The sequence below is a fragment of the Schistocerca nitens genome, chromosome 1 (genome assembly GCF_023898315.1).
Source record: "Schistocerca nitens isolate TAMUIC-IGC-003100 chromosome 1, iqSchNite1.1, whole genome shotgun sequence".
In the NCBI taxonomy this organism is placed as follows: Eukaryota; Metazoa; Arthropoda; class Insecta; order Orthoptera; family Acrididae; genus Schistocerca; species Schistocerca nitens.
In genome coordinates this window covers 775882425-775900358 of record NC_064614.1, presented here as the reverse complement: position 1 = coordinate 775900358, position 17934 = coordinate 775882425, and the positions used below count along the sequence as shown (strand labels likewise).

General features: G+C 38.7%; 1 protein-coding gene across 2 annotated transcripts in view; it reads left to right on the top strand.

Moving 5' to 3' along the window:
• The window catches only part of LOC126261662 (nardilysin-like), a 392468-nt gene extending 390921 nt beyond the window's left edge, over positions 1-1547 (top strand). For both annotated transcript variants that reach the window (XM_049958559.1, XM_049958560.1), the window contains exon 21: positions 1323-1547. In XM_049958559.1, the coding sequence (XP_049814516.1) occupies positions 1323-1462 (140 nt within the window). In that variant the 3' untranslated portion in view covers positions 1463-1547. The remainder of the gene's footprint in view (positions 1-1322) is intronic.
• Positions 1548-17934: the final 16387 nt, after the last annotated feature.

Below are 17934 nucleotides of genomic sequence, written 5' to 3'. Positions count from 1 at the left end.
CTATTGGCTGACTATAACACATGTCTTATGCTCTGAATATCTGTTGTCATGGGCTGACGAGATCACGTGGCATGAGATACTGTATGATTGGCTTACGAAAGGACATCGCAACCTCGGTTTAAACGCTAGGGAAAGTAACGCGCTGTGTTTGGTGCAGTTCGAATTTATAAATTTCGTAATACGAAAATATGCAGCGTATGTTGCTGCAAATCAAAGGTCTTTCCAAAACTTCTCTCTTTTTTTTCATTAAGTCTTTCCAAAACTTTTCCCCATCTTTTTTTCCCCGGGAAGTTCGTGTATAAAACATCAACCTTTCAAGTAATTGATAAGTTTTACAGGTCCGAGGGAAAATTTACAGAAAACTTACTGTCACTTAGCACGGAAAAAATGTATTTTCGCCCGGGAAAAAGCATATTTTTTAAACGGGATATCAGGGAAAAATAAGGGAATTTTTTTTCCTTGTCCCCTATGCACCCTGTATTAGTGCGTCTTCATACTCCTCATTCCATGTCTTATTTTTATTCTTGTCCATTCCTAAAGTTTTCTCTGCTGCTTGAGTTATTTGCATCTGGAGTTCACGCCAATCACCTTCTTTACTTGTCTCAATTTCTTCTCTAAATTTTTGTATATTTTCTTTTGTAATATTAGCTGTAGTGGTGTTATATCTGATCACTTTCTTGGTTGCCTTTTTCATTTTAGATGGAAGAAATTTTATTTTTATCTTAGAGAGACAATGATCTGAATCGAATTCCCCATTTCTGACTATTTTAACATTCATAATTTTGTGATCTCCCTTTATGATATGGCTACGTGTTCCAGTTGAAATTCTCCTAGGTTTGGATTTGGATGTCTCCCAAGTTTTGGAGTAAAAATAATTACAAATTGTGAGCTCCCATTCTTCACAACACTACTGACACCTACATCATGGCCACAAGAATTTACTTTATTTATTTTTTGTTCCTACTTCTTTTGATGCCAGTTGGGAGCTCACTCGAGCACCTGTTGCCAACTCGTTTTAATTTATCGTCAACAAGGGAGGAAAAGGAAAAAAGATAGTGAGTCTGTGTGTGCTGGTAGCAGTAGTAGTGTGTGGACATAAGCCAGAAGTGGATTCTTGTTTTGTAACTGATTTTGCTTAATATTGTGCACAGTTGATGAAAACTTTTGTGTGTATGTGTGTGGGTGCGTTTGGTGCCTCAGTGTGTGCACGTATGCATGTGTGTATTCAAATCACTTCTCTTAATAAGTAATGCCATTATTTTCATCAATTTATAGCGAAGTGAAAATTAATTATTAAGACTGAAATGGCTAATTTGTTACAGGAAAACAAGGAGGACACAAGAAAGTAGATAACGCCTCTCGTACACTTGCACATAAGCAAGATGTAGAGAATGTTATGAGAGACATTACTGCTTACAGGGAAAATCTGTTTCTTCATCCAGTCATTAATATAAAGTTGTGATCTTTTTGATATGGTTTATTTTATATTTGTAAATATGCTGTATTTATATGACAATATTATTAAAATTTATGTCAGTTTTTTACAATGTGTGTTGAGTTTTTGAAAATTCCTTCTTCCCGTTTCCTTTGAAACACACACATACAAAATGTGATGTTGTAGATCTGAGGATGAACTTTCCTGTATGACAAGAAAATGTCTGAACGTACGTTCAATGTTACATTTGCGTTCTGCCTACCACAAATCATGGGTAAAAAATTGCGAAAAGAAAGAGAGAGAGAGAGTAAACAATGTTAAAACTTAACAATGGAGCACACTAGGATTACAAGCATGATCAAATCCCGGTTTTAACTTCACAAAAAGTGTACTCGCAGAGAGTAAAAATAATTCCAAATTGTGAGCTCCTATTCTTCATGACACTATTGCCATCTATATCATGGTCACCAGCAGCACTTTAACCTATTTACACTCTTCATTGTCTTGAGTAACTGAGAATAAGCCATCAACTGGAGACAGATTCACATTTATTAAATGATTTCGAAGTGTGAGACTGGTTCTTAGGGCCAGCCATTAATGCAATTCACATTTTCCCTGGTTTCAGTTAACCAAGACTGGTTCTTACAGCAGCAATTAATGCAGTCTACATTTTTTCCTGGTTATGATTAGCTGAGAAACAGAAAATGTGATAGATCTTATTTTGGTTTAACCATAAAGTATGTCATTTAATAAATATTGGAACACTGTATGGGACAAAGATGCAATATAAACAAGCCCGTATCAAAAAGAGATATGCGCAAAAAGAAAGATGAACATAGATCTGTATTTTATTGTTTTCTTAGGCCAATATCAAATTTTTGACACTTCAACTATATGTCTCTTCCCATCTGTGATTCCGGGTGGACGCGTGTCAGGCAGCTTTGTGTATTTGTGTAAAAGTTTTTTACAATATATCTACTGGAAGAGTAGGCAGTTTCTTTGATTTCTAAATTACTCATCTTGTAACCTGGATACACTGCAGCCTGCAATCTTCGCATATAACGGCGACATTGTTTGCGATTGTATTATGCTGCATCTTTATCACAGTGATGAATGGTGCTTACTTTTCTTCAAGAAAGAAGAGATAAATATCACTCTGTTCAAAGGAGACTTAATATATCAATTCGTTTAGACTGTTTCAGTGGTGATCGTAGTGGGAGGCTGTGGAGGTGCGAACTTAGATGTGTGGATTGCTGCTGGTGAAAGTATCCAGAAAATATCGAAATAATCCACATTATTTGCACCTCCTTATGGTGCCAGTACTTAAATAACAGTATAAAATATTTGCAGAAGACCAATGTGAGACTCATATTCAGCAAATGTTCCTCAATTACAAGACTGAATGTGGTGGCCACAAATAGCAGTCTGTTGCTTCTGTTGTTCCTCACTATGTTTTGACCAGCCAGGAGGGACAATGCTACCATGCTGAGAATTAAGGAAATAACGCATTTTGCTTCTAATTTGTTGGCTTAGTTTAATACTGAGAAAAGCATTAAATTTTTTTTTTAATAAGTCGTCTGCAGACAAGAAAGCTTCATCAGTAATGCGAGGTTTGGAAAAAAAAAAAAAAAAGTGGCTACTTGATTTCTAAGGAACTATTTGTTCTTGTAAATTTATGTGGCACAGTTTTTCATTTGAACTGTGTCCTTTATGCTGTCTCAATTTACTCAATCAACACAGGGTCAGCCGATAAGCAAGTAATTACAGTAGTGTTCCTCTGCTGATAGAAATTGGAATGATGCTTCACATTTATGTGTGTACCACGTATGTTCAATTAATAGTGCTCTGCTTCAAACTAGAACCTGTTTGAGGCTACAAACATTTGAATTATTTGAAACTTCCTGGCAGATTAAAACTGTGTGCCCGACTGAGACTCGAACTCGGAACCTTTGCCTTTGAATTATTTCCTTCGGCTTCTTAAAAAACTTCTGCTGTGCTGTTTTCTTTGGAATTGTGCAGTAGTGCCATCATTATCTGCGTAGTTCTAGAACATTTCTGCAGTTAACTCAGCCATTTATTTGCGGTGATTGATTTTAATGAAATTTCTCACAGTAGAATAACAGTTTTGAGGTAAAAAAAGGATAATGTACATGTTAACTTTTTAGTGCAAGTTGTCTCTTTCCTTTTCTGTCGGATCACGTCTGGCACAATATATAGTGTAATAACCTTTGTAATAAAAATGAATGAGAGTTTGTTTTTCCAAACCCAAGTCAGTCATTTTTATTTGGTTTTAAAAGCCTACAGCTGTAAAATAGTCGTTCTATTTTAATTATTGAAACATTGGCTGCTGCCAGTCTTAAAACTTTAATTTATCTCATGCATACTGCATTTAGTGAATTAAGTCCCATTGAAAAACTTGTTTTTGGTTTATCATCACAGTTAATGACTTAAACACAAAGCTTACTATATGTGACCTGCTGCAACATTCTGGAATCTTCACTATAATGCAAACACATGGAATTTTTTATCTCTAGTTATTGAATGTCTTAGAGGTACTGGGAAGTATGAAAGTAAATTTACCTCCTGATTCTGAGTATTCTGTTATGTAGAGACACACATGTGAACAATCACATACATAGTTCTATGAAGTATTTAACAAAATAGTTTCAATAACAAATAAACTAGTCACACAGAGATGATGTGGTCAGATTTAGCACTCATCACAATGCTTACTGTATGTGACCTGCTGCAACGTTCTGGAAACTTCACTCTAATGCAAACACATGGAATTTTTGTATCTCTGGTCATTTCACTTCATGTAGGTACTGGGAAGTATGAAAGTAAATTTACCTCCATGATTATGATAAACTTACCTCCTGATGCTGAGTATTCTGTTATGTAGAGACTCACACATGCGAACAATCACATATATAATTCTTGAAAGTACTTAACAAAAGAGTTTCAATAACAAATAAACTAGTCACACGGAGATGATGTGGTCAGATTTAGCACTTATCACACTGATCTCCCAAAGACACCAGTAATGGTTTTCACTTGTAACTTCAGCATAACTTGGGGCAGTGCACATGCTTTATTTCATCAAAATCCAATCATAAAAATAAAAGATGTCATAATTTAAAGCTTTTCTAAAATTTTCTTGTCTTTCTCGCTGTCTGAATGTGCTAATCTCTGAAACTACTAGATGAATTTTCATGACGTTTTCGCACATAACTCGAGTATAGCTTTGGGCACCGTATAGGCTTTATTTCATAAAAATGAGATCACAGAAAAAATATGTCCATACACATTATAAAAATGTGTGTAAATATGTATGTTCCACATCTCTCCCAAAACCACTGGACTGATTTCAACCAAACTATGTACACATATCACTTACTGTCCTGAAAGAATCACTGTGGGTTTGCGAACCACCAACCTATCAGAGGGATGTAGGTAAAGTAGAAATGTAGACCGCGACGTGCAAATACCCACATTTCATTCATTCAGTATGTGAGAAAAACAGCCCTTTGTGAATGCCAACAAACATTACGTATCATTTTAAACCTTTACTAAACTTTTTCTTACTGACACACCTTACAAAATGATTAAAGGAACAAAATGTATCACTTACTACATTTTTGCTGCTCATTTGTGCATTAGGTCTGTTTTTAGGTATTACTACTTTACTAATAACTCTATTCATGACACGTTTTGCAGGCAGAGTTCATATATATCACTGAATGTACCTACATAATTATATCATTGTATGACACATAGCTCAGGACATATGATGTTATACACACAGTAATGTGTGAAATTTATTATTACTAACTAGCTGAAATGATTTCAATGAAATTTTGGTAGGATGGGATAGTTTTAAACCTGAGTAAGAACTTAGGCTACTTTAGAAAGTAGGACAAGTTACTTAATGATATGAAGAATGTTACGTGAATTAAGGAAAAATATTTACTCTTTGAAAAAGCTGTTTACTCTTGGACTTTTGAACTTTATCGTATTTGTGAAAATGCTTTTATTGGTTTATAAGTACTGTGTGATATGATTCACATTAATGAATACAATGCTTATACCATCTTCATTGTGTTTAATCGATACTTCCTCACTATTTGTTGCATAATGTACACATTGCATAATGTATAGCTATGATGCGCACTATCCAGTATTTGAGAATGATAGCACTTAGTGTCTTGCAACAAACTTTACACACAATTTTAAACCTTTATGAAACTTTTTCTCACTTACAACCCCCACAAAATGATGAAAGGAGAAAAGCTTATGACTTAACAACCTTTTTTACTAGCCATGCAGTAATACTGTCGCATCAGGCATGATGTTTACATTTATTACTTCTTTGCTACAAACTTTATTTGCAACACATTTGCCAGATAATGACCACATATGCCATTGAATGTACCTACAAAATTATGTCATTGTACTACATAGAGAGGAGATAGCCATGCAGTAATACTGTCGCATCAGGCATGATGTTTACATTTATTACTTCTTTGCTACAAACTTTATTTGCAACACATTTGCCAGATAATGACCACATATGCCATTGAATGTACCTACAAAATTATATAATTGTACTACATAGAGAGGGGGAGGAGGAGATAGGCAGGGAGAGAGGGGAAGAGGAGATGGACAGAGAGAGGGGGGGGGGGAGGAGGAACTAGAGAAAGAGAGAAGGGAGTAGCAGATCGACAGAGAGAAGGGAAGAAAGAGATAGATGAATAGAGGCCCAGAGGAGATGTGTGGAGAGGGGGAAGGAGGATTTAGAATACTAGAACTGAAATATGTACACATACCCAGGCAACACCAGGTACTCATCTAGTTAAGCATAAACTCAAACATGCTATTCATCTTTTAGATAGTTGATGTGCACATATCAAAAACTTGAAACACTTATAAACAAAACAAACACAGAGATATATGAGGGCGGTTCAGAAAGTAACCTCCGATTGGTCACAGTGCGGGTTGTGGGGGGAGTAGCGACGCCATCTGTGCGTTCATGCACTCAACAGGTCAGTCGGCATCAAGCCGTGGTCGAGTGAACGTCGTACCTGCGCTAGTTTAGTTTTTGTGGCAGTTTGAAATGTGTGCTGCAATAGAAAACCCCGCCAAATGTGAAGTGCGTGCTGTCATAAGGTTTTTTACAGCCAAAGGATATTCTGCAGCAGCTATTCATCGTGAGCTTTGTGCCGTGTACAGACCAAGAGTTATGAGTGAAGGAGTTGTCCGTGAATGGGTACGTTTATTTAAAAGTGGACGAGAAAACGTTCATGATGAAGAGAGGAGTGGTAGACCATCATTGGTGACTGACGAACTCGTTCAGACAGTTGATGCAAACGTTCGTGAAAATCGACGTTTCTCAATGTCGGAGTTGTCTACTGGTTTTCCACAGATTTCTAAGACTCTCTTGTACGAGATAGTGACAGCAAGATTGGGTTACCGTAAGTTCTGTGCATAATGGGTGCCCAAAATTCTTACCGACCACCACAAAACTCAAAGAATGGCCTCTGCATTAGACTTTCTGTCACGTTATGAGGACGAAGGAGAACAATTGTTAAACAGAATCGTGACCGGTGACGAAACCTGGATTAAGTACGTGAACCCTGAGACAAAAGAACAATCAAAGATGTGGGCACATTCAAATTCGCCTACCAAACCAAGAAAAGCCTCGCAAGATTTTTCTGCCAGAAAACTGATGGCAACGGTGTTTTGGGATGCCAAAGGGGTGTTGTTGGTTGAATTCATGGAACGTGGTATGACCATTAATCAAGACGTGTACTGTGAAACAATAAAAAAGTTACGACGGGCTATACAGAACAAACGCCGTGGTATGCTGACTTCCGGTATCGTTTTTTTGCACGATAACGCCCGTCCTCACTCTGCTCGCAGAACAACGGCCCTTCTTGAGTCCTTCAAGTGGGACGTTGTCAACCATCCACCTTACAGCCCAGACCTGGCGCCGAGTGATTATCACCTCTTCATGCATTTGAAGAAATGGCTTGGGTCACAGCGGTTTGATGACGACGAAGAGCTCAAAGATGCGATCACAGGCTGGCTCCAGGCTCAAGCGGGTGATTTTTATGCAGAAGGAATTTCAAAGCTTGTGAAGAGATACGATAAGTGCCTCAATCGCTATGGAGACTATGTAGAAAAATAGTGCAAAGATGTAGTTGTAAGATGTATATATTAAAATATTTTTATTTAACTTGGTGTATTTTTTTAAATCAACCGGAGGTTACTTTCTGAACGGCCCTCGTATATCATCAACAGATAGTACACTACTCTGCAAAACTTAAGGATGAGATTGATAAAGTAAAGTATCATATTAATAACTGGTTGGAGATAAATGAAAGTGCTGGAGCATGTTGCCAGATATTTCCAGTCTTCCACAGAAAGTTGGCGTGAGGTCAGTGTGATGATAGCGCCAAATGGGGCTCGCCCCACAGTGCGAGAGCTGTTGAAGAAATGGGAAGAAACTGTGTTTGTCTATCAGTGAGCAATTACAGTAAGCTGTGGAAATATTCTTCATTACAACACAGTGCAGAGACAACATCTGAATGACTTCACACAGAGAAGAATCATTGGGAAACTGGAAAAGGACGAAGTGTAATGAATGTAGCGCAGGAGTTTGATGTAGCTCTGAGCATTGTTTCACATGCATGGGGAATGTTCTGAACCATAGGCACTGCTGCCTGAAGGAGAGGACATGGTCTTACGTGATCAAACAGCAGCAGGTGACCACTACATTGTGCTACAGGCAAGGAGGGATCCATGTTAAACAGCAGGTGCAATTGCAATCACATTTAACAGGATTACAAGGCATACAATCTCATGCTGTACAGTGGCATGGTGACCGCATGGGGTTGGTTTCTTTGCCTGATGACTGGTGTGTTGTGTTCCATTGACACCTGCACGTGGATGGCACTGTTTGCGTTGGTGCCAAGACCATAGGGACTCAAACGATGAGGAGTGGGGTCACTTGCTCTTCTTGGATGATAACAGAGTACTGTTTCCTGACCTATTCTCATATGGCAAGAAGTGGAGAAACATAGTGCACCCAGGAAAATTCTCGAACATTATCGTTTTTGTGGTCCATTTGTTGCGGTGTGTGAAGGCATAACATTGTGTGAGCATACTGACCTCCAAATCTTTGAATACAGTACACTCGCCACTCAGCATTATTGTGACAATGTACCTATTTCCCTTGTATGTCATTTTAGCAACGCATTTGGCTCTGATTTCATGATCAACCATGTGGCCAGCATGAGAACACATTGCATAACATGCAGTTGTATCTGTGGTGGTAACACAACCTAGAAAGAACTATGTCCTGCCTTTTGTAATGTCCTGGGGACAATAAAAAATCACAGTGACCTCAGCACAATTATTGTCTTTCAATGAAAGTGTCAGTTCTGTTCGTCTCATTCCATATTTCTTTCTGATGCCTTGTATACTATAGTGTAGCACTTCTTTCTGTGTGGTCCAGCTTCCATCAAGCTACGTTCCTTGGCAGTAACACACCATTTGAAAGTTACTTTCATCCTTAAGTTTTGCACATCAATGTAGATGGTACTCTCTCAATATACAAGGCGTTTTAGAAATATAGAGAATGTATATTGCTGATGTAATAACCAAAAGGTTTACTTTTTCTACACTCCAGCATAGTAATTTTGGCTAACTTAAGAACGTCATTGAAACATATGAAGAAATTCATTGAGCCTCTTCTGATTTGCCATTTAGCATTTTGTTTTAATTTTTTTAATGCTAATATATATCTAAACCTTCAAATAAATCCATATCATGAGTTTTATTTCATCAAGAAGTACTGGAACGTTTTGTTCTGTTCATCCAAATTGGTGTCCTGTGTTGTGAATCATTAAGGGACTTTTCATTTTGTGTGAAAACTGCTGTGCCTGTCACTAAGTGCACTGGCTTGGCAGTAGGGGTGCTGTTTGGTTCTGTCATGCTTGCTTCCAGAATCAGTTGACCCCTTGCAGCATTTCTCACCTGGGCCAATTTTTTTGTACATAGCACTCATGTCCAGCACCTCACCAAGAACCATAATCTGCCCATTGGCCTCAATTTTTACAATAGACGGTTCACTCCACCCAATTGTGTTTGAGAATGGCCCCAACTTTATAGCCTCAGCATTTAAACAGTTGTGCCAGCACAACAGCTCAAGACACCTGATCACTGCCTCCTTTGTAATTCTGAATGCTAAGCAGATGGTCAGGACATTTAAGATGCAAATGTGGAAGGTTATGCAAACATCGACAGCTTAGTAAACACTCATTGCTTCCTTGCTACCTTTGCCACATTAATGGAAGTAGCCCAACCATAATTCTGTATATACTCAGCCCCATATATTATTCGACCTGCTGTGCACAACACATTGATCCCAAAGTCCCAGACTGTACACGCCCAAAGCCTGCTGTGCACAAATCAACTCCCTCACAGAAGCAGCAGTGGTACAGTCGTTTACTCTGCCCCCAGCCACAGCAGCTCACAGGACGACTGTCAGAGTGATGATGATGGTTGTCATTCGAAATGGAACCCTGCCCACCATACTGACAACTCCAGGCACTTACTATTTTGCATATGAGCTTGAGACATGCATTGCAGGCCCATCCCACGAATCTACAACACCACCAGTTGGCTTCACCTCCAACATCTTTATGCAGGAGGTTATGGATGATACTTGTTGCCCCATCTGTCCTGGTTCCACTCCTTCAATTGGTATACCAATGTCCCAATACTGATTTGTAGACAGAGACCTGAGCAGTGTAAGAGTCTGCGCCTTCAGGTAACGTTTATGTAAGGTGTCAGTGGTGGGTACACTGGGCATGCTCTTAGCAAGCCGTCGCTAGCATTTTTTGATTTATGTCTAGGAAGTTTAAAATCCTGCTTGGCTCACCAAGCTGTAATTTGCTGTCTGTTAATGAAGCTATTGATAATGCACCACAGCAGTAGCAATACACCAATGCAGAATTATTTTATTGGACTGCACTTTTTGGAATTTTTTTTTTTTTGTGCTAAGAACTTGGCTCATGGTGCCCTTGGTGAGTTATGGTCTTCAATTTTCTACTGATTGTCGTTGGCACTCTACTCACTGGTTGGACCACCTATAGTTCTGGCATCTTATGCTACCTTGGTTTCACTACATGAGCTTGTGACTTCTACAGCTTTGTTGCTACCATGACCAACAGAAAAGTTTGTCTCTAATAAAACATCCATCATCCCTGAAAAGCTACTTTCTTAGATTCCACCATCTCAAAGTAGGTTATGATCGTAGCTTATATTGTGCATTGGCTTTCTGGTAGAGTTTCCTAGCTTAGAATCATATTTTTACCTTATGGTTTTTCAACACATTTTCGATATTTTGTCCTATATTTCGAATATTTGGGATACTAAGTGAACACACAATTTCCCTTCTACAGTATAGTTTGTAGCCATTTTCTTCAATATTTTCTCATCTGTGGAGGGACGGGAGTCATTGCCTACCACAATCTGTTAAACTGCCTGATTACTGTTGCATATTTTCTTTTCTCAAAAGGTATTTTGGTTGTCCTTTGTTGCTGTGTTGTGATAGATCTTATTTTAGTTCAGCAATAATGTACAAAGGGCGTTCAAAAGGTTTTGCACAATCGTCTCTAATTTTTTTATTTTTTTACAGTAGGAGAGTGAAATTTTTTGTGAACATTTAGCTATAAGTGGGTATATAAAAGTATTTTCTTTTATTTACAGGTGAGTCATAATGGACCATGAAGTAGATGTCAGGTTGCGACAATGGTCTGTGATGGAGTTCCTCTTCAAGACTGGGGATGACTGCGCTACATTGATTCACAGGAAGATGCTCCCTGTTTATGGGGAGGATGCAGTGGATCACAGTAGTATCCAGTGGTGTTGCAGAGGTTTAAAGAATCCATGATGCAGTTGACCATCGACGGCACTGAGTGATGTGAATAAGGAGACCATTGATCAAATCATCCAAAATGACAGATGTGTGACGACACAACAGCCTGATGAAATGATTCATTTGTCATTGGGTTGTGTGGTATCACTAGTACAGTCACTAGCGTACAGAAAAATCTGTGCACGTTGGGCGCCTAGATTATTGACAAGAGAAATGAAAACGATGAGGAAGAATGTGTGCGAGGGTCTCACGAAGACCTTTACGGAATAGTGGAAACAGTGTTTTGACGGCGTCATTATCTAGGATGAAACATGTTTTTTTTTGTCCAAACCTGAGAGCAAAACCCAATCCATGGAGTGGCATCATCCAGGTTCTCCTCGGAAGAAGAAACCAAGACTTTCACAAACAGCAGAACTAAAGGTGATGGCCTCCTTCTTCTGGGATCAGTGTGGTGCCATTTTCATTGATTTTTTTGGCCCTGGCTCCACAATTAACCGGGACCATTACTATTTGTCATTGGACAATCTGTGACGTGCCATCAATACCCACAGACCACAGCTCCAGGGTCAGTTCATCAGACTACATCATGACAATGCCAAACCCCATACAGCCCTTATGACACAGGAGAAAATCAGGAAAATGAGCTGGAAAATTGTTCCTCATCCTCCCTACAGTCCAGACTTGGCTCCGTCTGATTTTTACCTCTTTGGTCATCTGAAGGCCCACCCGTGCGGTAAAACATTTGATAGTGAGAAAGACCTTATTTCCTGTATCAAGCAATGGTGTAATTTTACCAAGTGCAGTTACATCATGGAAAGAACATTGGGCCAGATGTGTCACAGCTGATGGAGATTACATTGAGTAGGCTTAATGTATAGCTAAATGTTCCAAGTATGTTCACAAAAAATTTCATTCTCCTCCTGCAAAGAATAAAAAAATTAGAGGAGATTGTATAAACTTTTTGAACACTCTTTTTATATGTCATTTAATAAGTATTGGAACACGGTCTGGGACAAATATGTGGCAAACATGCCCACACCCAAAAGAGATATATTCCAAAAAGAAAGATGAACATATCTCTGTATTCTAATGTTTCATAAACTGATATAAAATTCTTCACTCTTCAACTATCTGTTGCTTACCATCCCTGATTCTGTGTGGAAGTACTGTGTGTATGTCAGACAACAATATAGACATTTGTATTAAAGTTTTTACAATATATCTTCTGGAAAGGGAGATAGTCTTTATCTTTTCTAAACTGCTCATTATACCTGGATACACCGTGGTCTGTGAACTTTGGATATAATGACATTATTTATCATTGTATTGTACTGCATTCTTTGTCATAGAGATGGACAGTGCATCATTTTTGTCAAGAAAGAAGAGATAAATATCACTCTATTCAAAGGAAGTTAATCACTTTAGACATGATAATTGTAGCAAGAGACTGTGGAGGTGTGAACTTAGACACGTGAGTCACTGCTGGTGAAAGTACCCACCAGCCACACACCTCAAAACTATCCACAATATTCACATCTCCTTATGGCACCAGTACTTAAATACCAATGTAACTGGTGACTGTAAAAAGGGCGGTGCCAGGTATAGATAACTGAAATAATTAAAATATATACAACATGTTATAATTTTCCATTGTATTAATTATATTTTGGTTTCTCTGATACATGAAACGAATAATGTAGCCAAGAGAAAGAGAGGAAGGATCACGAAAGAAAGATATTCGTGGACAGAGAATAAAATTTGTATGGGAACTATCACAAAAAAAATGGCGAAACCCAATGAGAAGGTAGGGAAATAGTAACTTACAGCTTGCACGGCTATACTTGGTAGTGCCTCAGTCATCTGCAATAGTAGTAGTACCTCTCCCCTCCCATCCTAAAACTTGGAGCAATTTAAATTGTAGTAAAATAGTGTATCTACTAAAAATAATTTTTTGGCTGATAAAAGTGTAAGTGCAGCAACAGTGAGTTGCAGTATGTGTTTGGGACATATCACAGGATAATTTAGAAAATTTTCTCAGAGTAATTAAGAAAGGGATATTCATTTTAAAATTTTGCAGTTAGTAAATCGAAAGGACAGAAATGGATATAGCAAATAAAACCATTGTTGACAATTCAGTAATTAAGGTAGAAGCACAAAATGTGGCCACCTAACGTGACGACAAATGATAGTGAGCGTGAAAATGTCATTGGGTCAGATGACGACTGCGAGTATTATTTAAGGTCAACAGTGATCGAGGATAGCAATGTTTTGATTAATGATGTGACTTAAATTATGGCAGATTAAATAAATTCGCAAATATCAAAAGGAAGCCTTTTTTTCACATGGGACTAGTGAAAGGTGCAGTGGTGCAGATTCTAGTAGATCTAAAATTTCTGCATCTGGCAAAATAAATATGAATGTGATCAATATGAATTATTAGGTATCCAGAATAATACCCCAACATCAAACCAACTTATTCAAGGGATGACAAAAAGTCTTAATGATTTTTAGGAATGGACAAGCTCTCAGTTAAATGAACGAACACTAAACTTTAATGATCTAACATGAAAATTTAATAATGTAACACAAAAAGTTGAAGATTCTTCAAACCAACAAACACAAACATTTAATGGTTTTAGTAATCATGTGACATAAAAATCTGAGGAGCTTTTAAATGCACAGATGCAAAAATTTGATGACCTATGGAAAAAAGTTGTGCATTGACATGTCAAATAAGCTAGGTAAAATGGTAATTGATGTTGACAAGGTGCAGGAGGAAATGGCAGATAAGCTGAAAAATGTGAGTGATGCACAGACTGAAATGCAGGGGCCCACCCAGAAATTAATAAAAGTGTAAAGAAGATGCAAGATACTGTTATCAAGTTGCAAACTATATGTAGAGTTGGCTGAGGAAGTACAGGAATACAGTAGGTACCTAGTACACAGCCTTTGTATATGGGGTCAGATGCTATGCATTTTGCGTCTTGCCTTTTGGCTTAAATGTGAGCACAGGTGTCTTCATTTCCATGTGAGACAAAGTTTCAGGTCCAGAGATAGTTAATAAGCCACTGTTTATGTGGATGACTTGATAATAGCAATGCCTATCTCGGAAGAGCATTTATAACTTTTTGGACAAGTACAATTCTCAGAATATGGTGTTACAGCAAATTTAAAGAAGTATGAATTTGAGAAGGAAAAGGTCAAATTCCTAGGACACATTACGTCAGCCCAGATCCAGGGGAACTAGATGCAATCAGATATTTTCCCCTGTCTCAGAAGTGTGTCTCTTTAGAAAATTCGTTCTTGACGAGTCACTGAACACCAGTGCCTTATTGAACTTGCTACTGCAGAATGATCCATGGATATGGCCAGTCAATTACAAACCAACTTTGAAAGCATAAAAGGAACTACTCAATTCAAACCTGTTGCGTCACATAGACATGTCACAAAAGTTTTGTTTCAGCACTAATGCATCTCCACAGGGTCTGGGGGCATACCTATACCAGATGACTGAGACAGATGGATAACACACACCTAAGATAATTAGTTTTTCAAGCAGAAATCTTACTGAATTTGAGCAATCATATTCAGTAATAGAGCTCAAAGCTCTCTCGACAAAATGTAGTCTTTCAAGAAATTGGAGTATTATTAGTGGGGAAAACACAGCAAAGTCTACTGTGACCGCTAAGCATTTTCTTTTCTCTTGATGTGCAAATTTCAGCACAAAAGAATAGCCAAGTGGTGTCTTTACTTGCAGAAATTCATATTCAAGGTAGTGTACACCAAAGGTAAACAAAACATGATTGCTGATGCACCGTTGAGGCTACTTCAAAAGGTTAAACGAATTTTTAGAACTCATTGAACAGAATTCTGAAATCCATGTCCTACGTATGCAAGACAAAACACACCAATCCTGTTATGTAAAAATGTGCAATAGTGTGAAGCAATTGCAAGAAGAAGGTGTGTTAACCACAGCGCCATTGTGGCACAGTGTTACCACAACTGCGTGGAATATCTCAGTACGCTTCATGGCCAACCCACACTTCCACCGAGCTCCACTTATCCACAGTTCCTATCTATTTCCTCCATGCTTGTCACTCTGAGATTCCCACAGGAGGTTGGACGTACTTGTGGATGTACACTGAAGAAGGTGCTTCCATTGCCCATCTATGCGAATCAATGATATGAATTCATGGTGTCTGTTCTTTCAGACATGTCCGAAAGAACAGACACCACACGGAATCCGCAGATGTGATACATTATATGGAAATTGGAAATTGAAGTCAGAGTGGGAGGGGGGGGGGGGGAGGGAGAGGAAAGGGAAGATATAACCAGGGTGTCTACAGCCCGGGACAACCGGGAGATACGGGAAAAACCTGGGAATTTTTCATTGTTTTAGTTTTCAGTTAAATTTTTGTAATTTGTCTAGTAAGAACCAATACTCTAACAAAGAATATTACTGAAACTTAGCGCACACTCCGCTGCAGAGTGAAAATCTCATTCTGGAAAGAATATTACTGTTCCTTGCTACTCCAGAATAATACTGCAGCAATAAAAAACGAACGTTAGAAAAAAAACGAAAATAAAACATAAGTTGCAAAGGAAATGCACCATGTACAACAACAAAACACAGTGCTCATACAAGCGTCTGCCAACAGCAAAATGTGTTAAAGGGTTTAGGAAGACTATGCAATGTTTCATAATAACAAATTGCCTCCGATGAGCGCGATGTCACAATTGTTTACATTAGAATCGTTTGAGTGGTTATGCGCATGTGCGTATTAGTAGCTTCTCCTGCAGTTAGCTGTATAAGCAATAGCAGCAAGCAGCCAGATGCTATCCGGAAGAATTATACTGGTGCGCGTAAGCAGCCAGATTCACGTATGCGCAACAGGCCCAGAACTAGGGGGCCGGGGCATCTGCGCCTGGCGCGGGAAAGGGGGGGGGGGGGGGGGGAATGGCGCCAAATTCGTATTATTGAGAAAAAAGACCTTGTTTCACAAAGTGCATAGCATCCAGCGCACTTGGCCTATCGATTACTCATATGATTTTGAACGCATCCCTGTTGGTTTTTGAACAAATTCTAAGTTGATTTCTGAAAGAATAGTTAAGTTGATTTTTGAAAGCGTGCAAGGTGTAGGTGATGTCTCTGCCAGGGGAATCCCTGTCGCATCTAGAAATAAACATTCCTGCAGATAAAAGGGGACGGGTCTATACGAACTGAGCGGAATAAAGCCGAACGGGTGAATGCCAATTGCTGTGTATGTGGTTCACTCGGTTTGAAAGTGATCAGCGTTGTTATAACTATTAGCGAATTCCATAGACTCAGACTACCAGAGAGGAAATAAACGACTAACAGGAATAACAGGCAACAAAGATTGCGTATTGTCTCCTCCGTGTATCCAAGAAAATGAAATTTTGACAGAAAATTTTTGGCCAGACCGCTACACTACTAAGGGTCAGTTATACAGTCCCCGGCTAGCAGCCGCTAAAGTTCTATTCTGGGAGTAGCGCGGAAAACGCGTTGTACGAACGCGTAATAACGCCTAATCGGAGAATAAATGCGGGATAACTAAACCGGTGATTGTGGCAGCGTTAGTGAAGTTAACCAGAGAATAAGTTTTGACACTGGCAGGAATAGTTAAAAAATTAGTGACAACAAGATTGATTGTTAGAACGAGGAAGGAGAAGAAACGGGGACTCACACAAATTACGGAAGAATATGACGATTCCAAATTTATATAAAAATTTAGTGCCGGCCGAAGTGGCCGTGCGGTTCTGGCGCTGCAGTCTGGAACCGCGAGACCGCTACGGTCGCAGGTTCGAATCCTGCCTCGGGCATGGATGTGTGTGATGTCCTTAGGTTAGTTAGGTTTCACTAGTTCTAAGTTCTAGGGGACTAATGACCTCAGAAGTTGAGTCCCATAGTGCTCAGAGCCATTTAGTCATAAAAATTTAGTACTACTGCTTCTCGATCTCATGCTTCAGAAGCTAGAGTGTATGAATGAAATGTGAAACTATTTCCAAACATAAAACTTTTTGCTTGTAGTAGGCCTAATAGGCATTTGATACTGGTACTTCGTGAATCGTGAATTATATTCCGCCGTGTTATAAAAATGAACATTTGTGCCAAAACAGTCTCGTTTATTTGGCGTGTGTAGCAATTGCTGCAATATTAGGCAGGCCTATTTCGTTTTGTCTAGCAGTGACAAAAAACACGTAATCAGGTCGAGAAACCAAGCCAGTCTTGGGTACTATTAGTATTAACAGCTTCTCTAGTATTAGACAATGACATTTTTTTTTTCATGTAGCAAAACGTTGACGAACTTTGATGAAGTAATAGATTCTTTCCCAGAAAGGAAAGTACGCCATATAAAGCTGTGGCAAGATTAGAGAGGAAAAAAAAGCTACGACCTAAGGATTGAAGAAATGTGTACTGTTTTGCTTGTCTCTTGTCTTTACTCGTTTTATGTATCCTATATTTAATTTTATGCCACACAAAACACCAAGTTATTAGCTAATACGCAGTAAAGACTGCCAATTTTCTGAAGAGTTC